The sequence below is a fragment of the Crotalus tigris genome, unplaced genomic scaffold, assembly GCF_016545835.1.
Source record: "Crotalus tigris isolate CLP2741 ecotype Arizona unplaced genomic scaffold, ASM1654583v1 scf7180000018818.712119, whole genome shotgun sequence".
Classification (NCBI taxonomy): Eukaryota; Metazoa; Chordata; class Lepidosauria; order Squamata; family Viperidae; genus Crotalus; species Crotalus tigris.
Genome location: NW_024097211.1, coordinates 286,593 through 314,473, shown reverse-complemented (window position 1 = coordinate 314,473; position 27,881 = coordinate 286,593). Strand labels below are relative to the sequence as shown.

The 27,881-nt window shown below is 36.1% G+C and overlaps 1 protein-coding gene across 22 annotated transcripts in view; it reads right to left on the bottom strand.

The window, feature by feature from the left end:
* The window catches only part of SYNE1 (spectrin repeat containing nuclear envelope protein 1), a 306,096-nt gene that overhangs the window by 5,884 nt on the left and 272,331 nt on the right, over positions 1–27,881 (bottom strand). For 14 of the 22 annotated variants that reach the window (XM_039356302.1, XM_039356306.1, XM_039356308.1 and 11 more), the window contains 13 exons: positions 24,455–24,637; positions 24,122–24,259; positions 22,466–22,657; positions 20,765–21,095; positions 16,394–16,462; positions 14,365–14,507; positions 13,631–13,757; positions 11,345–11,556; positions 10,464–10,664; positions 8,962–9,090; positions 8,469–8,681; positions 4,818–4,910; positions 1,677–1,735 (listed from right to left, as the gene is read on the bottom strand). In XM_039356302.1, the coding sequence (XP_039212236.1) occupies positions 1,677–1,735; positions 4,818–4,910; positions 8,469–8,681; positions 8,962–9,090; positions 10,464–10,664; positions 11,345–11,556; positions 13,631–13,757; positions 14,365–14,507; positions 16,394–16,462; positions 20,765–21,095; positions 22,466–22,657; positions 24,122–24,259; positions 24,455–24,637 (2,090 nt within the window). The remainder of the gene's footprint in view (positions 1–1,676; positions 1,736–4,817; positions 4,911–8,468; positions 8,682–8,961; positions 9,091–10,463; positions 10,665–11,344; positions 11,557–13,630; positions 13,758–14,364; positions 14,508–16,393; positions 16,463–20,764; positions 21,096–22,465; positions 22,658–24,121; positions 24,260–24,454; positions 24,638–27,881) is intronic. The other 8 variants (XM_039356310.1, XM_039356312.1, XM_039356323.1 and 5 more) reach the window with 4 other exon arrangements.

Sequence of the window (27,881 nt, the reverse complement as noted above, 5' to 3'; positions counted from 1 at the left end):
TTACATTCCAATCTGCATTTTCTTTATTTCCCTAAAACCATCATCGTTCCTAAACTGCATTAAAAAACAGCACCATTTCTGTCGAGCAGGCATCCTTTTTGAGTGGCCAAAAAATGTGCAGCCTCAGAAAAATGGTATACTGTATATCTTAGTTTGATTAAAAACAAAATGCAACTGAAAGATAGTGGTTAAGCAGAAGGATAAACGTAATATATGAAGAAGGATGGCTCTATTTGCAAGTGATAATAAGCAGAATAATAAGCAGCCGGCTTGGTACATTTTCTGCCTTATTTGCCAGTAAAGTGGTTCAGTTATATAGACAAAATTGTATCTTTTTTTGAAAAACGCTGGGCATTATGAATAACAAACGGTAATAAATGCTGTTTTAGCATTCCTTGCTCCTCTCCACGTGTCCCTATATTTCACAACATTTTGCTGGGGAATGGACTGCTACAAATGTTTCTGCTTTTGTAGAACTGATTTCTTCTATGTTTGCACAAATTATACGTTTGCTATATAAAATAATTTAACCCAAAGAACCCCAGGCTGTTACATTTGGAAACATAATTCAACAAATGCTAGGTATGCCTGTTCCAATGAAGACTGTCAGTGCAAACTTTAGCTCCACATATTTCAAGGAGATCTTGCTATTTCTAACTGATTGTTCGGGATTTAGTAAGCCTCTGTCACTAAGGAGTGGGCAGGTGTGATCTATATTTTCTGACAGTTCCATGTTTTTGTTATGTTGTGCTATTTGTATTTAAACAACACCTGTTCACATTGAAAGGGGGTCCTAGAACATAAATGTGGTTATACGTTTTGGAGTCTTCATTCCGATTCGGGTCATGCAAGAAAAGAAAGCCAGGAACAGAAGGTAAATTGTTGATTATAAATAGATAAAAACACACGTATTTCACAACAACAGAATGCAGAAGCAGTGTTAGCTGCAGGCAAGACAGATTTCTAGACAGGTGTGAACATTGAAAGCTTCAATTTGTTAAATCTGCTTTCTAGTAGCTTTGTAGAGGGTGCCTATGCTGCTTGCAGAATGTCCTAAGTAAGCAAGATTAAAGCTGAAGTAAGGATGCTAGCTTGCCATGGAAGCTGTTCTAGTGTGAAGATGTGTTTCTGCCATATCGTCATTTGCCATCTTCATTTCAGCTCCTGAAATTTGGCTGGGCTCATGAAATTTGAAAACCCACAAACGGAACAAAACTTTGAGGAATATAAGTTTAGAAAAAGAATAAAAAGAGAGTGTTATGAATTTTATTCAGGTTTCTGGGTTTTTTTTGAATTCAGATATGCTGTACTGGCTTATTGCCTGCTTTAATTTAATCTCTAGAAACAAAGAGGATGATAAAAAGTTTTTTGCCATGAATCCAGGAATGGATTCTCCATTTGTATTTTAAATGCAGTCTCATGAATGTTTAATACAAATGCATTCCAATGCATCTAAAGAATTTAGATAAGGGATATTGATTGCAAGCCAAAGTTAAAAACTAAGAGCAATCAGGTTTTACTATTTCAAATCAAATTTGGACTGAAGGAAAAATTAATAATTATAGAAAAATACTCAAGCTGTTGATATCAGAAATGGCCAAGCATCCTTGATGGGCAATTTCCATCATCCTCTTGGAATTCTAGAACAGAGTGCAGAAACTAGGAGAATAAGGTACCTGCTATGTGGACTGCTGACAGAGGGTCCAGGCTGTGAGACATTACATTTGCCTCGTGGCTGTTTGCAATGAACAGGGGTAAAGAAAGAAAAATGTTCAGTCCAGGCAAATAAAGACAAGCTACTGATGAAATCAAACTAAAAAGAGCAGCAAAGGAAACACAAAATCAAATGAAGTAACTAGTTCCCATGAATCAAGGAAACTGGCTTTTCTTTTCCCACTTTTAATTGAACATGAAACTGAACATACAGTGTAAACTTAAAAATGACATTCTAGCCAATAAAGCAATATACAGGAAATGCAATGCAGTTTGTTTGTTTGTTTAAAAAAAGGGTATGGAAAATATTTTGGATTATTTTACTATTTAATTTTTAAAAGTATTGTTTTTTTTTTTTATCTTGCATCAACTTTAGAAATTGAGTAAATAAAGTTCCAGTCTTACATAGCAATATTCTATTTCTCATCATTAATAGAGTTTTGGTCCAGTTCATTTATGATCCTGGCTGTGCAGAAGATGCTATAGACACAAAATAGCACTGAGTATGTGTGTAACCAGGAATTGGACTATCACCAAAGTGATCACAGCTGGCAAATAAGGGAAGATGCTGTGAGAATGTCATAATGGACTGAAGTGCAATGACTGGTTAAGGTGCTCGCCTGGAAACCAGGAAACTGTGAGCACAAGTCCTGTCTTAGCCATGAAAGCCAACTGGTTGACTTTGGGCCAGTAGTTTCTCTCAGCCCAACTCACAACACAGGACGGCTGTTGTAGGGAAAAAGAGAAGGAAAGAATATTATCCACGTTTGAGTTACTTAAAAAGTAATAATGGTGAGATGAAAATCTAATAAATAAATAAAAATAAAGCCAAACAAACCACATTGTTAAATCATCACGGAATGAAGCTAGAAGGAATAAATTCTTTTTTTGAAATATTTCAAAAAAAGAAAAAGAAAAAAAAGCATGATTAAGTCTGAACTATTTTTAACGTTAAACTTCACAAAACTATTCCCTATGTTATGAATGGACATGGCCACCAAACAGACACTGTGTTAGAAATGTAAAATGCAAATTTTAAACATTAAAAATGGAACTTGGAAATATATTTTTAACATTTGGTAAAAGTTCCTTGCTCCAGTAAATTAATAATTCTTTTTTCGTTAATGAACAGGAAACACTTTTACAAATATTTAACACTTAATTAAAAATAATGACTTAGGAACCACAGCTGTTGTGATTTTTGCAGCTTTCTCTCTTGAAAAGCCAGTGTTCCTTTAAATTCTTAAACAAGTAAAGGCAGTGAAATCAATTTTCGGAGGCCATAAAGCTCATAATGGCAGAACCAAGATGTAATTTTATAAGAAAGCAAATGAAAATTGACAGTTCTGTAAAAGTTAAGGAAAGCTGGATAATAATTAAATAAATAAAATAATTTTTAAAAAGGAGAGGAATTAAAATCAAGTACACGCTAGGAGTCAAAGTGAGGCATGGGACAAGATATACTATTGCACACAGTCTTTATTTTTAGGAACAGAAAAAGAAGAATGGAAAGTGGTAGGAGGCAGTTCCGGGACTGCAAGAAAAAGAACTGAAAATTGTGTAAAACAATGGTATTGCTATTCCTTGCATGTGGGGGCTGGGAGGATCTCTTGGAAATCTCTTGGTTTCAGAACAAAAATAGCTTATTTCCTCTCTCTTCAGAGACATCATTATCTAATTGGTCAGAATTAAAGAGTAGCAATTGTAGTAGGTTTGGTCAGGTTTCTAAATTTCTTTTCCAAGAACATAAAAAATCTAACTTTGTACCTCAAATACTGCAAGCATTCTCTATCTGTATAAAGGTAGTCCTCGCTTACTGACTCCCTCATTCAATAACAGTTATATATCGGTGTTAAAAAATGCAACCAACCCTTGCATATATAACTGCCGCAGTATCCCACCATCATGTGGTTGCCATTCAGGCACTTCACAACTCGTGCACATTAACAATCCTTTCAGTCATGTGATTGCCATTCATGTTCTTTGTCACTGGCTTAGGTCACAGGGAGTTAATTGAGAAGGCAAGAATAAAACCATTTCATAGTCACGTGGTATTTTGCTCCGTGGCTGAAGCGTTTAGCGACAGAGTTTCAAGTCCCAATTGTGGGTTGCTAAGACTACCTGTATGCTGAATTTGATATAAATAATAAAATTACTTTCTTGTATCCTCCCCACTTTCCTTTTACTGCTCTTTCTCAAGAACAATTTTATCATAGTTTCAGTCTATCTCTGCAAATATTACCATACTGCTTTCAGTGCTCATAATTTTCATTGTACCTCACAAGGCCTAGCGTGTGGAAGAGGCTATTTGCATGACTGCTGTTTTAAGATTAAATTTGGGCCGTATCTCCCAAGACCAGAGTACAGTGGCTAGTCCCACAGAGTTATTGCCTCCCATATTTCTACTTTGAGCAGTTAGTCTTAGCACCAGAACTCTGAAAATTCTATTATAATGTTTGCTTATCAGTTAAACTCAGATCATGTGTTGATTTGTTACTGATGAACTGATTAAACTACCGTATATGCCGGCGTATAAGGCGACTTCTGCAAGCGCTAAAATCAGTGCCAAAGACGGGGATCGTCTTATACGCCGAGTCGTCTTATACGCCGGAAATACTGGTAGTTTCCGGCGTATAAGACGACATTCTAGGAATGCGGCCCGGCGATAAAGACGGGGGTCGTCTTATACGCCGGTTCGCCTTGTACGCCGGCATATACAGTACTCCAGTATAACAAGCCAAACAAAAACTTGAGCAATCAGACATAGGAGTTGTGAGGCAAGTCAAGATTCTGAAAGGCTTCCATCCCTTAGAGCTGTTCTTCCCTTTCAAAAGAAGCAGCATATTATATATACACCTGCCACATTTTGAGTCCTGATTCTATTTGTATTTATTCAGAATTTTAAAATTCTGACTTTGATGCATGGAAAAAGATGTAGAAGGTTGAGGAAGCAGCGTTTTTTTAGAGGTAGAGGGAAGGAATTATTCTGGACTGGTGATTTTCTTGGGAACCCATGACAAGAGATGTTTGAGACTTTTCACCTGGCTATAGCTATCTGGTGCTTCCACCCAAGAACTGGCAAAAAATATCTGGCATGACATTACCATTCTCTGTCGGCTTGGAGTGCTTCTTCCAGATACTGGACTGAGGGATCCTGATGTGTCCAGTTCATCAGCAGAAGACCAGGAGGATAGGTCCTGAGTGGTAGTTATTATATAATTACAATCATCATCATCATCATTTTGCACAAGTGAAGTTTTCTGGTTGGTATGCAATTTAAAAACATAAAGCAGTAGAGCTATTGTGAAATCAAGAAGTCTTCATCTGATACCCCAAAGGAAAGTCTCTTGGAAGAGCGTTCCCTTGGAACAGTCTCTTTCCCATCACTGCTCTCTTCAGGTGCTTCTTATTCAGTAGGAACACTTGGAGAGTAGTTCAGATCAGACCCTTGGGATACAGAGAGGTACATATGAAAGAAGACAGCAGGGTTCAAGATATTTTTTGAAAGAAGGGCTTCAGAATGATGGGAACGCGTGCAAAGCACCTCTCTTCAATCAGATGGGTAGCCATAGTTTTTTTCCTTTTTCCAGGCTGCTTCAGAAGTTTTTCCTCACTGTCTTTCAATCTGCATACGTGTACACTCATTTCACTTTCTTTTGGGAAAAACAGCAAAGTAGCAGCAGACTCAAATCAGAGGCATAAAGCTTTTTTTTTTTTTACAGTGTGACCTTCAGTGGCAGTCCAGAACCCTTCCAAATTGCACACCTGGTAATGTGGGAGAGTCATTTCTACAGGGAAAAAAGGTTAAAGGCACTCAGCTAGCTAGATGATTCATAATTGAAATCTCTTATCTTCTCTGAAATAATTCCAGCTTACTGCCCTCCTTTAGTGGGTATCTAGTGCTTATCAGTGTTAAATGAAAAGAATAGTGATGGATATCAACACACTTTGGGACATCTCTGCATTATACCACCCCTTCGCCATAACAGTTATAAAGAACATGCGACTTCTGCTTCCGGATCGCAGCACGTTCAGCCATACAAAAAGATCTCTGTCTTTGTCGGCTGTTTTCCCTCCGCCGGAAGACCCTTATGCGGGTCTTAAATCGACCTGGAGGGGCAACTACCGTCGAGGAGGCTCTTGCTTGGCTGAAGTGGAGCAGCAGCTCCCCCTACAGTCCGAGCTAACTCTGTAGGGCCAATGGAGAAGACGATAGGCCAGTAAAATGGCCGATCACTTTCTGTGCCAGCTGAAGTCAGAAAATCATTTAAGCATAAAGAACCACTGTGGTGAATCGGGTGAGGCCTTTTGTCCCTCTCTCTGTCCTGACTATTTGCCTGTAAAAAGTTTTTGATCACTTCCCTGTCTTAAGAGAGCAGCTTCTGTCTACTTGGGAAAGAAAGTTTTAAAAGAACTAAAATAGTTAAAGCTTTATTGACTACTTGATTTTTTTTTTTTGGATACCTAAGGGCCCTGAAAAAAATAAAAAAGTAACCTATATTTTTTTACTTTATCTATTATACTGGAGATACCTGCTTTTGCTTTTTATGTTTCCCGGAAGAGATAAACTTTTACCTACTTGGAAGAAAGAGTTTACGGTCCACTGAGGACATCTTGTGGTGAAAAGTGCCATTACAACTGTATAGGTGGATATTTGTCAACCTTTTTGAAATATAGCCTCCACTAAAAGATTAAAGACTATTCTTGATCAAAGTCTATTTCACCATTGAAATGGAAGAAGCTTACCCACAGCTCGTCTATGAACTTATATTGGAAAAGATTTTGGAAACTACAAACTATATGAAAGCTTATATCAAATCTTGGAGAAAAATCAGAGATGATACTAGAGAACCACAAATTGACTTTCAACCATCAGTTCAAACTACAGACCAAAGAATAAGGGAGGAAGAACAGAGCAACCCTAGAGAGGTTCCCACTCATCAAGTTATACAACTGAATGAGACAGAGGAACTGCACTTACAATTCAATTATGAACTTACAGTAGAAACTATTGAGCAAATTAATTCTACACAATCCTACTTACGACCTATGGAGAACATTGACAATCAAAGAATAACATTAACTGACCTATCTGATATCTCAAAAATAACAGGGCTTGACATTCAGGTATAAGTTATGAAAATTGTGACAATGTGGACAATCAACTAGCAACATTAATAAGGAATAAAATTGACTATACTATTCAAACGATAATGGAAGAAAGAGAAGAGAATTTTGACTATTTTGATGTATTAAGAAATAGCTTTACTCAAATGTTAGGTTTTATGATGTTGAGGCTTTATCTTGGAAACTGGTCTGACATAGAAAGAAAGCTAGAGTTAGGTTTAAAAATGTGGTTTAAAATTCCGCTGAATGGGTTAAAAAGTTTGTTGACACTTGGATTGTTTTAATAACAAATGAAATAGATGATTCTGTAAAAGGATATTTTTTGTAATAATATTTGGTATTAGAGATGATAAATAGTTGGGGGGGGGGTAAATTTTACTTAATTGATTGATAGAATATATATTTAAAATAGACAGAAATGTAGTTCTTTGGACTGATATCTTTATTTTAGCCAAGATAATTATTTTGTAATAGAGGGAGAAGAGGTATTTGTGATAAGAGAAATAACAGTATTCATAAATGATGTATTAGTTTAAGCAATAGGCTATATTTTTAAAAAAATGTAAGAATGTTGCTTTTTGGGATAATATATTTATTTTAGATAGAATCATCATGATAGGGAAAAGAGAAATGAGGGATGCCCAAAGTGTTAATATGTCTACATAAGCTTAATTGGAATATGGTTAATTTCTAAAATAGTAAAGCTTAAAAACAGGACTTGGATTCTGATAATTGAAATGTGATTGATGACCGATTGGATTGACTGAGCTTTTTTTTTATAAATGTAATAATTTTAATTGGTAAAATAATATGTGGGAAATAGAGAGGGAACTTTTAAGGAATTAATCTGTGTGATATATGTATGAGTTTGTTCTTGGATAATTGATAGCCCAATCACCACATTGTTTCTTAAGCACTTTTATGTAAAAATGAAAAAAAAAACAATAAAATTTCTTCATAAAAAAACAGAATATGCAACAAATGTGTAAGAAAATTCACACAAAAAAAGACAGTAACAAAACATTGGTGTATATAATACAGAGCAAAATAAATATAGGTTATGCTGTAACTCTTTATTTAAAAGGGGAAAGGAGAGTCCATTAAAGCCAAATGTCTGCAAAATGGTGAATTAGATTTTTAGAGCACAAAATATACTTACACGTAAATAAGCCCACTAATAATGGTGAATATTCATTTTGAAGGGAAAAAACCAATCATTGACTTTGTTCATTGTTCAAGGAAAAGTCTTTTATTGCTTGAAATTTAGGCTAAACTCAAACCCAGCTGATTTTTGTTTATGGAATCCAAATTCTTATAAACCGAGTTCTATTAAACCAAGGGTTTACACTATAGTTAGCTTGGGAATTTATTAATAAAAGTTTACTTCCTTGCCATCAAGTGATGAATACTGTACTAGAAAGAAAATTTATCTTTATAGAGGTAGTAAGAGTATAATAGTATAATATCAACAACATGATAATACTTTTAAGGTTTATAAATTTTAACATGGGTAGTACATGGCAAAAAAGTACAAAGAATATGAAGGCATTCTGGTAGCAAAAATGCAAATTGGTAAGAAATTGGCTATTATGACTTGCCATGATCAGAATATCATAAAAAAAACTTACCAACTGACTACTTGAAATATCTAGAATCTTCTCTAGTTCTCTAATGTGACGTGTCACATCTTTCAGGAGCATTTTTAATCTGTTTCCAATGACATGGACCTTTTCCTTGGCTTCTAGACAATCCCTGCCTTCAGCGTTGACTAGCAGCTGGCAGGACATGTCTTGAAGAGAGGCCACTTTTAACTGAGATTCTAGAAGCTCACGTCGTATTTGCTGTTGGGAACAAAGGTGAGATATTTTGTGTGCCTTAAAACAACGTATAAGAGGTCAAAATGAAATTCATTTTTCAAGAATAACAGTTTCTTCTGGTCTGCTAAGAATGGGATTAATAATGCTCTTTGAAGAATAATTTAGCACAACTTTCCGGTAAGAAATAAAGAATTAGCATTAACCAATAAATTCCCCAAACAGGATTTGATACTGTCACTTATTTCCCCATTAACGTTCTCCAGACATCCCTAGACGTCTGTTTATTAAAATAAAAGTATACTACCATAAGAAGTCTGTGATGATCCTGCAGAGTATCACAGTCATGATTTGGATTGATAGGTACTATTTCGTTTTTTCTCCTGTCGATGTTCTCCAGCCATAATAATAAGCCATGGCTCATCTCATGGAAATCCTAAAAGCAATGGGTAAGAATTTAATAATGCTACCTACAGTAGCTCTGTCATCTGAGACAGTTATTCCTGCAGTTTCCTATTTATCTCACTGTTGCTGGCTGTGGAATTCTGGGAGTTGAAGTCAACAAGTCTTAAAAAGTTGTCACATTTTGAATAGAATAGAGCTGGAAGGGACCTTGGAGGTCTTCTAGTCCAGCCCCCTGCTTAAGCAGGAGAACCTACACCATCTCAGACAGGTGATTGTCCAGTCTTTTCTTGAAGATCTCCAGTGATGGGGCACCCATGATTTCTGGAGGGGTAGGCTGTTCCACTGGTTGATTGTTCTCGCTGTCAGGAAGTTTCTCCTTAGTTCCAGGTTGCTTCTCTCCTTGATTAGTTTCTAACCATTGTTTTTCGTTCTTCCCTCTGGTGCTTTTGTGAACAACTTGACCCCTTCTGCCTTGTGACAGCCCTCAGATACTGAAACACTCTTATCATGTCTCCCCTATTTCTTCTTTTCTTTAGACTAGCCAAACCCAAGTCCCGCAGCCGTTCTTCGTATGTTTTAGCCTCCAGGCCTTTGATCATCCTGGTTGCTCTTCTCTGAATTTTTTCCAAACTCTCAACATCTTTTTTGTGATATGGTAATCAGAATTGGCTGCAGTATTCCAGGTGTGCTCTTACTAGGGCTTTGTAAAGCAATACTAGTACTTCACGTGATCTTAATTCTATGCCTCTGTTTATACAACCCATACCCCTGTTCTAAGTTATTGCTTAAAATGTTAGCAACTAACTCTGTGCTTGCATCTCCTTTCTCCCCTTAAAATTTATTTTAACAAAACACTTTCTGATGTATTAAAACTATAGCTCATTGTAATATCTGAGGTAACAGAATTTCTGCAGGCAAGGAGCAAATCAAGATTTGTAATACTGGTTTGCAGTGCTAGAGTTTTAGAGGTCATAGTAAGCTAAAAAATGTTGTAACCAAATAAATATTTTTTAAAAAGAAAGAAAAATGCATGGGTGTGCTGTATGTCATTTTCTTCATATTTCAGACTGTGATTTGGAGAACGAGAATATGAAGATAGCATGAAAATGGAACATAACTTATCTTAAATGGGGTTGAGCTTTTTTATGCTGAATCCTGTTGCTTTTTACAGCCTGGAGTGAACCAATTTGTTAATGCTGGACCATGTATAAGGCTTGGTACTATACTAGTTTGCTAAGTGATATTAGGAAACTGTTGTTTAATTACAACTGAAATCTTATAAAAACTACCTTTCAAGGAGAAAAATATCTCCAAAACATTTTCAAAACAGGCCATGAATATGTGCACACCTACTACACTACATCCAGACACCAAAAAGAAAGTTTTGTAAAAGCCAGAACAGACCTGACATTGCATGAGAGCACTCTGTAGGGAGCAGCGCCATTCTTCTAACATAGAACAGACATGGTCCCAGCGCATGTTCATTTGAGACAGTTGTTCCTGCAGTTGCTTGCTTTCCTCACTGTCCGACTGCATAAATTCTGAACTGCATAGGTTGATGGACAAAACGATGGCTTTGCGATTGTCAACAGCCTTCTGTAGCTCCTTGGAAATAGCATAGTGGTAGTAGAGAAGAAAAGAAGATAGGAAAAAAAAACTGCTAGAACCTTTTCAGAAAACAAGCTTCTCCATCTCAACATTTCATCCATTAAAGATAGTTAAATGTGTTTTTTTCTTAATGATTACTGTGCTATATTTTTGAAATTATGTTCGATAGCTGGGTAGTAATAGGCACTTCTTAAATATCTTACTATTTAGAGCAGAATTCATAACAAACTAATACATTGTTTTATAAATTAAAGCCCATAGGCACGGCAGTATTTGAAAGCACCTTGGCAGACCTCAGGCTAAGCTTATAATTGGCCTATTAGAGCTTATGTACACCTGAAGAAATAGTATTGTTTCAGTAGCTTCAATGCAAATTTAGGAAAGAATTTTGTAAAGTAATCTGATCATTTTTCTTCATAAAATGAGCGGGTTTGAAATTCTGACAATAAAGCATTTTTTTAAAATATCTATCTATCTATCTATCTATCTATCTATCTATCTATCTATCTATCTATCTATCTATCTATCTTTGGTATAAAAAAGATAAAATCTCCTCCTAGCCCATCTCAGCTTCTGCTGCCTTCAGGGAAACATCCATGAAAGGAAATAAAATGTATTCTATCTGAACAAATAAACAAGGCAGATAACCTTAAAACAAATTCCAGCTGAAAACCTACTTTCAGTTTTTTAATCCGGAACTCAATGGTCTGTATGTCTGTGCTAAGATCAAGGCAACGCAATTGCTCCAATTCCTCTTCCGTTTCTCCCAGCCAAACCCAGATATTGTTTAGGTCAGAACTGAACTGCTGCCACTGTTGAAGATTCTGCTTCATTCTCAGTTCTTTACTTAAGGCTTGGGCCTGAATTAACTCCCATCGATCAATCACACCTAAGAAAAGAAGATCTTGCTTTGTAAAAGTCAGGTTTTAGCCTTCTGTTCAAACTGAATTTCCCAATGTTTTATCACACAAGTATGATGAAGGCACCAGAATGAGTTCCCATCCCAGCCTTTCCTACTCTCCCTTCTGGCTTCAGTTACCCACCTGAGTAGGCAGATGACATTCAGCCCTATAAGAACAGAAGCAGGGAGTTATCATAAGAGCCCTCTCTACCCTGTACCAGACATTGGCTGGATCTGACACAATGGTTATGTACATACCTGAGTTTTGATCCGAATTTAAGCTGAGAGAAGCATACATTTAAGAATCGTACCCAAATGAAAAGTTACTCTCCCTCATATTAATAATAATAACAACAATAATAATATAACTTTATTGTCACTTTGAATGTCCACCAATTGGCATACATCAACATGACATTTTGTTGCCTACACTCTCAAAGGGTCACCACCTCCGATATACACTCCTTTTTCGTGGCCAGCTCAAATCCATTTTAGTCTCTAGGGAGCGAACAATGGCAAACAGGACAGATAGAAACAGAGCTCCATGTGAATTAGCCCGATAAACCTCGCCTCCTTTTCTTTTTCTGATCCTATCTCTTCTACCTTTTCCTTAAAAGGGCCTTGCTTCTTTTCGCCCCTGGGGCATGCTGCCGCTGCCTCTGATTCTTCCAAAAGCTTCTCTCCCTTCCTCTGGGCCTGCTGACAGCCTCATCCGGTTCTTTCGCTCCATAAGCCCCAGGACCTCTCCTCCTCTGCTTCCTTCAGAAACAGACCTGATTTGCATATAATCTGTTGCTGTGCCAGCAGTCAGATTTTGCTGCTGGCAGAACAATTTCAAACAATGCAAACAACTTTTAACAGTCTCACCAACAGTTCCAAAACAGCTAAAAGCTGTCGGTCATATGTTAGCTTAGTCCTACTACGTTGCTCAAAGAATTAAAACTTTCCCGATCATGTGGCCTATATTCCTCCAAAATTTTTTCACCTTCGAGGGCCAATGTAGCTGCAGCCAATCCAGGCGCCGCCATCTTAAGTCTCCTTGTTCAATGGCATTATAACTTCAAACAGTCGCTGAACACGAGTTTTTAAACAAGAACTACTTGTAAATTACTGGAAAGCTACAAGAATCAGCCCTGGGAAAAGGAATGAATGTTTGCAGAACAGGACTCTTTAAGACCTACTCAGAGGAGATGGGATCAGGATTACTTTGACCCGATTTCATAAGGGTTTGAATCATAGCTGTGAATTCTCCTTCACGAAAAACCCTACCCAGTTTCCAAATTAAAATCTACTAAGTCACTAACTTATACTATTAATAAAGGAAGATTTATCATTAAAAAACTAAACTTTATGCTATTATTACTAGAGTACTAGGCGTATGATAGAATGTTCAATCTGACCAGATTATATCAATTTCTATTAAAATAACTTTTTATACTTGTATTTACAACCAAAATACTACATTACCACAATAATTAGTCCACATCTATTTTTTTCCAAATTCATTTTCAATGAGGTCACCTATATTAATGGTTTCAATTTAATCCAGAACTAAAAAAAATGACCAGAAACTAATTTACAAACAAAATGATTAAGTGTTGAACAGAAAAAAAATTGTTTGTACAAAAGGATCAAGGCTTAAAGTTGTGAACCTGCTACAATTGTTCTGTTCCCTCTTGTCTCCTGGATGCCACTGATTTTATTAAAAGAGATAATATCCTAGATCTAGGTATATTCTCAAAATCATTTCAGAAACTAATTAAATATCCACAATTGTTATCTTGATAAAGAGTTAAGTTCCAAGCATATTGAAGTTGCCTTAGCGCTAGTGCCTGCTTGTGCCTCAAAGTGATTAGGAACATTAATTGTGTGATTCCCAACTGATCTCAAGGTATGTCCCATCAAATAGGACCACATCTCTAATCTCACCATAGGTCCTAGTGGAATACAATGGGGCTAGGAAAGAGAGGGCATTCAGATGTACGGATAGTACCCTGTGTGCATGGTAAATTATTACCGCTTGTTTTTCATATATTTAGATGGAGGTGTGACTATTACTTACCAGATGTTTGTGTCTCTGTACTGTTCAGGTTAATAAATCCAGACAGCTTTTCCTCTTCTTTTTTCAGTTTATGTTCAAGCCGCCTTACTGAATCTATACTCCTGCTGCACTCACCCAGAAGCTTCATCTGTTTTTTAAAAGAACCCCCCAAATATCTTTTCAGTAGCCATATTTCCAGTTTAGCTAAGATTTGGGGTTTAGTCATAATTTTGACAATTATTTAATATGTATACAAGCTTACTTGGATCATTGCATTTGTACTATAATACAAACATTAATTAGAAGGGGCATGCAATGCATTGAACACACACAATAATGACAATGAAAAAATAATTTCTGCCAATTGTTTTGCAAACTGTTTAACTAGATAAAACTCAGAAGATTCATTATAAAAATGTGTGGATGATTATTTGTATGGCTGGGTTGAGGATGAGCAAAACAGGTGAGATATAAATAGCATTTATTTGTTGCATGTATGTTAAGAATCCATAATTTCCACTAGCATTTGGAACTATGAGATATCCATCCATCCATCCATCCATCCATCCAGAATAATCCTGGTCCACTTTGTATGTTTCAAGATGGACTTGTGGCCTGTGATAACTTATGCCACTATTAATTTGTTAGGACAGCAGCACTTCACATTCTTTTTAAGGTTAGAAGTTACCGTTTCTGTACATTGAGTCGTTCAATTTTATATCCAGCCAGTAGGTAGCAATGTTCATAGTACTTACATATCCTTTGTAGCTAGAATCTAGCTCAGGCCCTGTAGGGGTTTTACTGCGGATTATATTCTCCGTTTGCTGTATTTGAAAACGACTTGTGTCCAAAGCTTTGTCAAGCTGCCGAATATGTGTTTCCAAGGAACCTGGTTCTCCTGCAGTAATTATACAAATGAGATGTTATCAACTCAAGCAGCTAAAATATCTCAGACTGATAAAATGGAGAGTGGGGTTAATTAGGTTAGGAAGCATGACTGAATAGCATGTCTGTGACAAATTAAATCTACAAGTAATTTGCAAATGGGTAAGTAATTGAGGACAAGTGATTTTTTTTAAGGAGAAAATATATACTATTGACCAAAGCAAACTATTTTTAGAAATTGCTCTGAACGGAAGGCAAAATATTCTACTTGTATTATTGCATCTTCAGACATTTTTAAAATATTTGTGGTGTTCTCACTAGGTAAATAAGAAGAGTGTTTGAGAGAGAGAAAAAACTACATTCTGTTTTCCTTTCAAATAATTTCATATCCCCTACAATTTGCTTCAGACTGCAGTAGTATATCCCAGATGAAAACAAATGGCTACTTTTGGATAAATTACAAAAACAAACAAAAAATCCCCAGAAATTTGAGTGATCCATTAATTTTCTTTCAAATTCAGAGATGGGATGCTTCCTTGTGTCTATTTCTAGTTTTCTAGCATGCAAGGAAAACAGTATGACCCAAACCCTGAATATTTGGGTTTTATATATCTATATTTTACAGATTTTTTTTAAAGTAGAAAACTAAACTGCAAAGCAGTAAAAATGACTCCAGGATACATATTTGCTATTAAAAAAGACACAGCACCTTCCTTTATTACAGACATAATCAGAAATACTTGGAGAATATTCAGCATTCATATTTTATGCTTTAAAAAAACCTCTTCCGGAATAAAATCCAGTTACATCTACCTCTCAGCATAGTAGAAATTATTGGCGGTACTAAATCTCTCTCTTCGGATGCAAGTTCCAAACAGAAATAGTAAAACTGAGGAATAGTGGAAAAGATGTGATGTCTACGCATGGAACATAAAGGAGAGAGGAGATCTTGTGAGAGCAGAGGTCAGCTTGTGCAGTGTGTAATGCCATCCAATATTTTCAAATTGTACAAGAAGGTCTGATAATGCAGAGAAGGGAAGCCAACCTGACACTACAGGTGGTCCTCAACTTATGACTACAATTGAGTCTAACATTTCCATTGCTAAACAAGGCAGTTGTTAAGTGCCTTTTGCCCCATTTTGCAATCTTTTTTGCCACAATTGTTCAGCGAATCAGTGCAATTGTTAAATCAATTGTTAAATCAATTGCACTGCCGTTAAGTGAATTCAGCTTCCCCCGTTGACTTTGTTCATCAGAAGTCAGTTGGGAGGGTTTCAGATAGGGATCATATGACCCCCGGCACAGTACAAATGTCATAAATACATGTCAATTACAAAGTTCCCGATTTTGGATCATGTTATCAGGGAGATGCTGCAATGGTCTTAGGTGTGAAAAATGGTCATAAGTCACTATTTTCAGTACTGTTGTAACTTGGAACAGTCACTAAACAAACGGTTGCAAATCCAGGACTACCTTTATATTGGTTCAGTTCCACCCATGTAATGCTTATTGGCCTTGCAAAACCTTCCTTATAGTATAGCACAAGAAATGTATACAGTTGGTGATATTAGTTATTTCTTATCTGAATCCAATACAATATATATGGATGCATTTTCCCTCAGCTCACATAATATGAGACAGGGATGTTAGCACTATAACTCTGTATTATACTTTAAAAAAAAGAGAGACCTCAAATTTTGTGAGTTTGCCAAACATCCAACTGGAAGCAACAATATTTTATAAGGTATGTTTTGTGTGAGAAAATAGTTTTTAATTTGTTGGTGCATCTGAGTGAATTAGAGTGATTGGTTAAATAATGAATAAAGCAGCAGATGTGTTAAGAAAGCTCTACTAGAAGTATTTTAGGATTATAGAAATTTTAGGCTTTTTAATGCCTACCACAGACATTTTTGAGAGCATTTTCAGTATGTTTTATATAGGCTTCAGGGCTCTCAGGAATCACTACATCTGCAAAGATAAAACACAGCCATTGATTCTTAGCAATAATTATTGAAAGGAATCTGTAAATTTCAAAAGAAAATAATTTACCTAGTTTATCCACATTTTGCTTAGAGAAAGAGAACTGAAATTCATCACAGTGTCTGGTCTATATCCAATACTATATTGCTATAATAGTAATCCTTAATGAAACAGACTTTCTCTTTCATCCACCGATCCCAAAACTCTTTTCTAGACTATTTTAGATGCTTAGGGGATTCCAGAGCACATCTGACAAAAACATGGAGGGCACAAAGAGGCAGTGTAAGGGGAACTCCTTAATGAAAATAAAACCCTTATTACATTAAAGTGGAAGTAACTCAAGTAAAGACAGATCTTAAATCCAGTGTCATCACAAGTTGGAACCTATTCTATAATTTCAAACCTGGAAGTAATGTAGTGCAAGAAAATAGCATAACCAGGTGCAAGATGCCACTGTAATGATATGTGAGCAATATCTAGAGAGACTGGGTGAAGAAATGCTGATCAGATAATTGAAGGCACAGCCTGCAGCTGCATAATGGGTGGAGAAAGACATTCAGAAAGGATCCTCCCTAGTTTCTCAGGCTGTCAAGGAGAAAGAGTTGTATATTTAAACTTGCAAGATTTTGTTAACGTAGCCTTATAATAAAGTAGAATTAGCTTATCTGGTCATGTTTCCTGTCTGGTCTACTTGGGAAAGCTGACATGTATATTCCATGATGCTTATCTCATGCAAATTCCATGATTTTTCTAAGAACATCTTAAATTATTTTTTTCAGTTGGTCATCTATGCTATTATACACATGGGCATTGTCACATATACATGCCATTCTTGAAACATAATAATGAAAGAGACTTTGACCAGACCTCCAAACCTATTTTTTATGTATCCTTGGTAGCCTTTCGGAAGTCCCTCAAAATGTGGCTCTGTCAACAGGTTTGGGGATCTCAGGGAAATGGAGAAGTAGTGAAGTGGCTATATTGATTAGAGGACTGGAGGCTAAAGCATATAAGGAACGGTTGCTGGAATTGGGTATCTCTAATTTAATGAAGAGAATGACGAGGGGAGACACGATAGCAGTGTTCCAATATCTCAGGAGCTGCCACAAAGAAGAGGGAGTCAAGCTATTTTCTGAAGCACCTGAAGGCAGGACAAGAAGCAATGGATGGAAACTAACCAACGAGAGAAGCAACCTAGAACTAAGGAGAAACTGTGTGACAGTTAGAACAATTAACCAGTGGAACAACCTGCCTCCAGAAGCGGTGAATGCTCCAACACTAGAAGTTTTTAAGAAGAGACTGGACAGCCGTTTGTCTGAAATGATATACGGTTTCCTGCCTGAGCAGGGGGTTGGACTAGATGATCTCCAAGGTCCCTCCAACAACATCATCATCATTGTCTGGAACATCAAAAATGTTCTTCTCTTTTTAAAACATTATATCAATGTTCTTATTTTGGAATATTATTGTTTGTTTTTAAGGTTGTTTTTATTTTATGATGCCCACATTTTTGTGAGATGGATGGCTATACAAAAGTGATGAATAAATGGATGAATGAATGAATGAATGAATACATGCAAAAGTGTGGGTAAGCTTATATAGATAGCATAATGGTTAGAATTCTGCCTCTGAGATGGAAGACTGAGGTTTGAATCCTGGCTGCTACTTACAGTACTTACTACTAGGGGACCTTGCAAATACTCCTAATAGTTCACCTGCCTACCTCAAATATGAGAGTAACATGAACTGGAAGAGCCACAGTGCTCAGACGTCTTGGGAACCGGGACAATAAGCAATAAGTAGGCTACTGGAATAAACCATATATGGGCGAAACAAGAAAACCTGTAATTGATGGAATGTTACAACCACAGTAGATCTACAGTAATAAGAGGGGATATGTGAGAACCACAGATGGACAGAAAATCTGCATCCACACCAACAGAGAAAACTTCGACATAGTAAAGAGGAAGCTGCTCATACAACTTGAGAAAGATTACATCCTAGACTCAAGACCTGGAAGAATAACTGAATGGGGACCTGAAGCTGGAATGTCACTGCCACTCCCTCCATTACAGAGCATAGCTGTTGATATGAGATCATCGATAAAACCAATGAACTTGTGGGGTCTTTGGCGCTTTCTGAGCTTGGTTGTTTTCTTGTAGACCTTTCATTACCAACATCTGTAAGGAAACAATCAAACACTAAGGACTGCACTTGTCCCTTACTCAGCTGAACCCTGAGCTACAAATATTATGTTCTATTGGCAATGAACTGTATATGCTATACCACCATAATTCTGGAGATGTTTGTCTACACAGTCCAGAATAGTAGTACATATCTCCCTCTCCAGAATAGGTCAGAGGCTAAGATCAAAGCAACTCAGTGAGGAGTTAGTCAACTGATAGAATTACAGAAGAATGGGACAATTAAGATTAAGACTCTGCTGCTGAAAAAAATACAAGATTCCATGATTCTATCTGAAGCACTAGAGATTACTAAACAAAAGCTCACAGCACTGGCTACCAGACTAAGGAGATGCATTAGAGAAGCAGAGGCCAAGAAGACTAATGCCCTGTTCTCCAAAGAACCATCCAAGTACTCAATGTAACAGCCCAGTAACAGCACAGGCACCAACCACAGAAACTGAACAGTTCACAGCAATCTCCCAGAACAGGAACTAGTCACCATCAAAGAAGCAGGCATCCAATAGCAGGTCAAGAACATGAACAGCTGGACAGCACCTGGACATGATGACACCTACTGGTCAAAGAAATTAATAGCAGTGCACCAATGCCTAGCATCCTAGCAGTGTGCCAAAGAAAACATAAAACAAAAATCACTGTTATTGATTTTAGCAAGAAACTGAGGAGATAGTGGAAAGCATGTACAGTATGTATCTATGTCACACAATTACGGTATTCCTGCCAAAAGTTTTTTTTTATCATCTGAGTATTGTAAGGAAAGCATCACAGATACACAGACATTCCTTTGTGTGATTCAGAGAATACAATGAAGAATTAAATGTAAATGACTTTTAGATCACATTTCTATGTGCATCTGAAGGAAAATCTGATTGAAATTCATATTTATTTCTATATAACTGGAGATAGGATCAAATATTTTTTCTCCTACTTTTTATTTTTTCCATAGGAGCAGAAAATTCCATTAAAACAGTGGTTCTCAACCTGTGGGTCGGGACCCCATTTGGGGTCGAATGACCATTTCACGGGGATCGCGAAACAACGCAGTCCACCATTTTTTCCCCTTTTCCTTAGCTGTGCTACTCCCTTTTATTCTATTGGCTTTTGAAAGCCAATAGAATAGACTCTCTTGAATAGAGTCTAATTTATTGGCTTTCAAAAGCCAATAGGAATTGTCCAGGCTGTCTCTGCCCTGCTGAGCCCGCCAAAAGTCCCATTCTGCAAACGGTGCTGCACCAGTTGAATAGTCCTCGACTTACGACCAGTTGAGTAGTCCTCGACTTACAACTGGTTGGGGGTCGCGGCATTAAAAAGGTTGAGAACCACTGCATTAAAAGATGCTGAGTTATCTGCATTGTGTTTTTATTCTTCAAGATCAATTAATTGAACTAGGTAAGTTTAGCCTGCTCTGATTTGATTTGATCAGAATGCACTGATGATTACTTGGGTTAGGTAATGACCAGATATTATAATGTCATATAATATGAATATGTTCATATTATATGACATTATATGACAAACCCACATGGACATATTCATATGTGGGTTTGCTGCATTAGGAGACAACAAGATTTCCTTCACTAATTCACACACAGGAAATGACAAGGAGCCATAATTCCCAAAGGCATACAATAAAAATAACTATTATTTTACCAAGTCAAATGTTTTCTTGAAATGTATCTTCTCTCCTTTTCCCTAGAATTATAATGACTAATTGTGCAATGTCATCTAATAAATCCATTTTGATTAAGAATATTCTAGTTTAAGGACTTAAATAGAGCCTACTGTAGCAAAATTTAATTACAAAATGATTCAAGTTAAATATGCAATGGTTCAAGTTCATTACACAGTGTATCAGCTTACATACAAATTTGGCTTAAGGAAAGACCTTGGGAACGGAACTTGTTCTTAATGTGGGGACTGCTTGTATCTCACTAATTCCTTCTGTGCCAGTTGGAGAATATTGGTAAAGATTTTCAGAGTCAGAAGTGGCCCTGTAACCTTACATCAAACATCTCAATCATAATGGCCGGCTGAAGGGAGATGATCTGATTTAAGAAGATCATGGAGATCTGTTGATAGATTTTACCTGTCAGGCTTGTAGCTCCTTGAAGATAAAAATCTTTGTCCTCCCTCCCTTCTTCATCAGAGTGAAGGGCTCTTGAAACAGCTGTCTCCAGGTCACGACTCAGGTCATAGTCATGATCCCAGTCCAAGGGGATGGAATCTACACTAGCTGGTGTATCCCGCCCTGACCTTTCACTTCGGAGAGGCTGGGGAAGAGACAGTGAGAGAATGGAGGAAGGATGCGGGGAAAGGACACTGTCTGCAGATTTCTCATGCCAGTGCAGGTCAGAAAGATCTGCTGATTCATCCAGATCCACTTCATGATCGGATAACTCGTGCTCATCATCTGTGAGCTGGAAGGAGACATTAAACAATAGTGAACGCTTTTCATAAGGAGCCCTTCTACTGTTTGCTAGGTCAAGAAGAAGAATGTGTGTGTGTGTGTGTGTGTGTGTGTGTGTGTATCAATAAAAATATAGAAAAACGAACACCAGGATAAAAATAAACAAGACCGTTTAATATAAACAAGCTTGTAAATAAAAGAGTTACTGAGCTTTCATCGGCATCAGAGTTGGAATGTTAGGTGATTAGGGAGCATTCCAACACTGATGACGTCGGCAGTCTGGCCGACGAAAGCTCAGTAACTCTTTTACTTACAAGCTTGTTTATATTAAACGGTCTTGTTTATTTTTATCCTGGTGTTCGTTTTTCTATATTTTTATTGATATGTGTACACCCAGGATTCGCATTTTTAATGTTATATATATATATATATATATATATATATATATATATATATATATATATGTAGGTCTTTGGTTATTCGGGTTTTCTCCCGCGTCAAATTGGAAGTGTCTTGGCGACATTTTGACGAAGTCCCATTCATCATCTTCAGACTGGTGTTTTCGGCTTCGTGCTTCTATATATAAATAAAATTTTGCAGGATCACTTAGTAGACTGAAAAAAAAAGACTTAATGTAAAAATGTTTACTTCCTCACAAAAACAGGGGAATATTTAGGATAAATGGTTAACTCAGACCTTAGATCTACATGAAACTTTAAAGTGGCTTCTTTTAGTTGAGAGATGAGTGACTTTTTTTTTTTGCAGTGTTACTTTTAAGTAGTGGATGGGGGCCTTTGAAGAACAATATGAAGGTGTAAGAGGCTTAATGAATCTATTTTGTGTTCTGCCCGCCAAAAATGTTCTACCAAAAATATACAGTAGCTCCACTGCCAGACTTCAGCAGTGTAATTTGGAGATGCTCAAATGCAGACCTGCAAAACATATAGCCCAGGACTGCATGCTATCTGCCAAGCAGCCTTGTAAGGCCCATCAACATTTTTAAAAATGTCAGTAAATTCATCCCCTCCTGGAAGGAGATGCTGCCAAGTGTCTCCAAAGCCTTCAGGCTTCACTGAGGCCTCCAGTTTCAGTGCTGCTGCTTCGTAGCCACTGAACACCTGAACAGTGCAACAGGTATTCCTTTGTGGCCCAATGATTATTTTTCATTTATCAGTCTGGCTGTTTTTCCTCTACAATTTGTGCAGGCCTGCCCTAATGAATGCAAAAAAATGGCTTTTGAAGGGGCTGCTGCGCTTAGGACATGACATATCCAAAACAGCTATAGACCTGTAGGTGCTTGAAGAAGAGAACACAGAGTCTGTGATAATGTCTAACATTAACAAAATGTGTAAATATTGATATAGCAAAGTTAACACTTACTGGAAGACGAATTAATTTTTTGTGGTATCTTTCTACTCTGCCAAAGACCTCGTGGCAATAACGTCGCAGCTCGTCCAACTCTTCCTCAATGACAGCTGCATCTAAAGGCTCACTCTTTTCTAATAGTTGCTCACCCTGGGCAATGATTTGCTCAATTTTGTTGTTGTTCAGGGAGATCTCCTGTTGAAAAGCCTGAGAAACAATGTGTAATTTATTATATAGAACATAAGAAAAGTTAGGACCCGGAGGCCAATCACTATACTGTACATTTTATTAACTAATCCCCCCCCCCCACAAAATCTTATGTCACATAAATGAGGAACTGTTTAGAAGAAAATGGCAATCTATGCATTAATCTAAATTTATATAATAAATTCTTTATGGAGTCTTCTTTTTTCAATGGGGACTGATCATTGGCAATGCTGTATATTTCTGGTACATATAACCAATAAATTGGTTTATTTTAAATCTAGCAAAGATTTCTGCAGCCATTCCTCACTGAGTGGTCCATCATTTAGCAATTGTTCGCAAATACGACAGTAATTTTTTAAAATTACAATCACTGAGTACACTTAAGAAGCAAATGTCATGCTCCTGATCACAACACATGCTGGAATGAGAGTAACACTTGCATAGATGTATGAGAGACCTTTATCTAAATGTGACAGCAGCAACCAATGGCATCGCAGTGTCTCGCTTTCTCTTTCTCTTAGCCACGTATTCACTTAGTGACTATTTATATTCCAATTTAAAGAAAAGATTGTAGTTGCTAAACAAGGGCAGGGTGCATTAGGGATACTGTACAGAATAAAAACAAAACTGTCTTTATGTTATGATGGCCCCAAATTTTGCTCAAGGCCTGATGCCTATATTAATATAAATATAAACATAAACATCCTATAAAACTACCAGCTTGAAAAGAAGAAATGTATTTTGTAAAGTATACTTCAATAGGGCAGTTTTTGGTCATGACCCCTACAGGCAGTAGTGCAAAGGATATAATTTTCTAACGGATGGCAATATTTAATCTGATTTTAGCCATTTACTAATTTTTCTTTTATCATTAAGGAATCAAACCTGGAATCAAAATTTCCTTGTGTCACAGAGAGGCTATCTCGTAATGACAAAGTTACTCTCATGAGACTTAGACAGCAAGTACGTAATGATAGGAATTGTAGTAAAAATTTATAGAGAATTTCCCTTAATTATTTTAAATTGTACAGCTAATAGAAAAGCGTAAAATGTATTTTAGGAATGTGTTTTATTCCTAAACAACAAACTAATTTGAGACAGAAGACTTGAGTGGCAAATTCCTGTTTTACTTTATGATGTGGCAAACATATGGTATAAATTGATTAGGAGGATGAGTTGCAGTGGAAAAGCAATGGATAAGGAGAGAATTTTCGTAGTAAGTACAGCTTGTTTTAACTTATTATTATTTATTTATCATATTCGTATAGCTACCCATCTCAACATGACTCTAGGTGGCACCATCGTAGTATACAAGTATACGCAACCTTGCTTATGGGTGTGTGATGAATTTTAAAGCTTATTATTTTTACCTCATACATATTATGTTGCATAAAAATATAGTTAATGACAAAATCTGCTTTGCTTTTTTTATTATTTTGATCCTCTAGATTTATATTTCTGTACCTTGAGTTGCTTTATCTTTGCTTGAACATCACACTCTGAGAAGTGTTCTATGTTGGTGAGCTGCAAGTCCATCTCTGTAAGCCAGACCAAAATGCTGTCACGTGCCGTCTCAAATTCTTCACGTTGGCCAATGAAATGCTATTTTTTTTAAAAAAGAAAACGTGAGGTAACTATGCAATCCAAACGATTCAGCTTTTTCCTATTAGTAATATCCTTTACCCATTTACAGCAAAATCCAAAGATAACAAAAGAGAGAGAGAAAACTGCTATTTTTAAAATTGTCCCTTCAACTGCAGAAACATTGCACTAAAATGAACGAAAATGGAGGAATACTTTAAGTCTGCGGAGGATGGCGATCACTCGTTTTTGCAAATTGTCCCATCTTTGGTTTCCCTCGTGGACCATCAACTTGAGGCTGCCAGCAGAATCAGTGCGGTTTTCTCTGGCCAAGCGTCGGTACTGTTTGTTGATCAGTTCTAGCTGAGTTAAACTTTCTTGTACTTGACGTTGAAAAGCCTACCAAAAATAGAAGCAGCCTATTAAACTTCGGCTCTTTTTTTTTATTGAAGATTTTTAAAAGTTTTTACAAATAACAAAAACAACAACAAAAAAAGACAAAACAACCCTCACCCAATCCCTCCCAAACCACCCCCTCCATCCCCCCCCCGAGCTTCCCAGAACTGAATATAGGCTTAATTAAAATTTTAAGAAACCTAAACAAATTTTAACAGCATATAAAATAGTTAATAATAAAATATATATTAAAAAACCTAAACAAATTTTAACAACTTATAAAATAGTTAATAATAAAATATATATGACATAAACATTAAATACTTAAAAAGAAAAAAAAAGAAGAAAGAAAGAAAGAAGAAAAGAAATAGGAAAAAGAAAAAAAGGAGAAAAAAAGAAAATAATCTATAAAATATCAAAAATTATATACAAGTTATAAAAAAGCTAAATGATATTTTTTATATCCAATTTATGTTGTATAAAATTTATCCATTTTTCCCATACAGCAAAAAATTTCTCTTGCGATTGCTCCTTTAAAAAAGCCGAAATCTTTGCCATTTCCACCAAATAAGAAACTTTAAAAAACCACTCTTGCAAGGTAGGCAAAGATTCCTTCTTCCAATATTGCCCTACTAGCAGCCTTGCGGCTGTAATCAAATTTAACATCAATATAACCTCCTTAGCATTGCAATCAGTAACAATACCTAACAAAAATAATTGCGGAGTAAATTTTACCCTCCTTCTAAAAATTCTTTGAATATTCCACCATATCTTAATCCAAAAAGCTTTTATGTTTTTACACGACCACCAAATATGATAATAGGTGGCATCCAAACAACCATATCTCCAACATTTAGGCTGTAAATCAGGGTACATAAGAGACATTTTTTGTGGATCAAGGTGCCATCTATAAAACATTTTATAAAAATTCTCCCTTAAGTTCTGGGCTTGTGTAAATTTAACATTCCTCACCCAAATAATTTCCCAGGTATCCAGTGGGATTGGTTCACTAAAATTTTGTGCCCATTTAATCATACAATCTTTGATTAATTCAGATTCTGAAACCAATTCCACTAGAACCCCGTAAACCCTCTTAATGTGAGTTTGTCTTTGATCCTTTACTTGTTTAAAAAGATTTTCATCTTCTCTAAGCCAACCCATATTACAATCCATCTTCCATCTGTCCACTATTTGTCTATATTGAAACCATGAATAGGTAATATTTTCATGTACTAAATCTTCCAAAGATTTTAACTGCCAGTTTTGACCATCCCATCTAAGTAGTTGTATATAAGAAACCCTATCCATTTTAACTCCTCTCCTTATCCCCTCTATCGCATGCCAAGGTATGGCCCATAGAGGTATTTTAAAATCACTCTTATAATACTTCCTCCATACCCTAAGTAAAGAAATCCTTATAATATGTGATTTAAAAACTCGATCCACTTTTTTATTAAAAATTAAGTAGGCATGCCATCCCAAAAGTAAATCCCAACCCTCCAGATGGAGTATTTCTACATTTGTTAAATTTACCCAATCACTAATCAATGTTAAGACCACAGCATCATAATATAATTTCAAATTCGGTACCTTGAGTCCACCTCTCTCACGAAAATCTTGCATAATTTTAAGCTTTACCCTTGGTTTTTTCCCTGCCCAAATAAATTTATTAATGCCTTTCTGCCATTCATTTAAGTTAAGCTCATTCTTTAAAATAGGTAACATTTGAAACAAAAAAAGAAATTTTGGTAAGACATTCATTTTAATCACTGCAATTCTACCCATAAGAGATAACTGTAACTTATCCCAATTCTTCAAATCTTTCTGTATCCTGATCCACAACTTTTCATAATTATTCTTATACAATTTTACATTAGAAACAGATAAAGTAACCCCCAAATATTTTACCTTATCAACAACTTCAAAATCTGTTAAATTAACCAAAATCTGCTTATCCCGGTTAATCATATTTTTAGGTAATATTTTAGTCTTATTGTTATTGATTTTAAAACCCGAAACACATCCATATTGATGAATCAATTGTAGTAACTTTACTACAGAATAAATAGGTTGAGACAGAGTAACCACCAAGTCATCTGCAAAAGCTCTTAACTTATATTCTTTTTTGTTAACTTCTATTCCTTTTATTTCCTGCGACTCTCGAATTTTAATCAACAAAATTTCCAATGTTAAAACAAACAATAACGGTGACAATGGACATCCCTGTCTTGTACCTTTTTCTATTGTGAAAACCTCTGACAAGCCTCCATTAACAATAAGTTGTGCCGTTTGCTTTTGATATATAGCACCTAAAGCTTGTGATATTTTTTCTCCAAAATTCATCTCCTCAATTAATCTTAACATAAATTGCCAATTCAATTGATCGAAGGCTTTTTCAGCATTTAAAAATAAAACTTCGGCTCTTATAATGACTATCTTCAACTGGATTTTTATTTTCGCTTGTATCTGGTTATTTTTTCTATCAAAGAGAAATTATTATCCAGGCTTTTTCAAAAATCCCCTGGCATACTGGAGAGAAAGATGTGAGTTTTGCTTACATAAAAGTAGTGCTAAAGATTGCTACCTGAAGTATATTTTTTTCTATGCCAAAATATATAAATATTCCATATAGTCAGCTCTTTTCTTGAGATATTAGGAACTACTTGTTGTGCAATACATTAAATCACTGTGCTATATCAACTATTTTCAAACAGAACTTTTTAAAAAGTCAGGTGCATGTTGATATTTAGGCTGAAATAGTACATGTTTCTAAAACGTGGCATTTGGAAAGCAGCCAGCCAGTTGGCAATGGCATCACAACACATCTTTATACAAACATGTTTAACTGTGTCTTTATAGTCCTGTACTCTGTGACAAAGTGCTAATACAATTAAAATAATGGATTTCTCAGAACCTCATAATAAAAGAAAGACAAACAGGCATAGTTTGTTAACTCAATAAGCTTGAATGCCTGGTATGGTAATTATATCACATAAAATTAGACTGTGTAGGTAGACCACAACAGAGAGAGAGAAAATAGTGTGTGAACTCAGGTTTTACTAAGGGAAGACCAGCAACTTTCAGGGATTAAATGCTATCCTTGAATCACCAGGTGTAACATAACAAAATAATCTATAGGCACATTCATGGCCATCAACATTAACTCTGAGTTATTTTTGCTCCTTTTTATTAGCAATCAACATGATTAAAATGAAAATAAATATTTGTGCAGCAGGTTGCAGCCAAG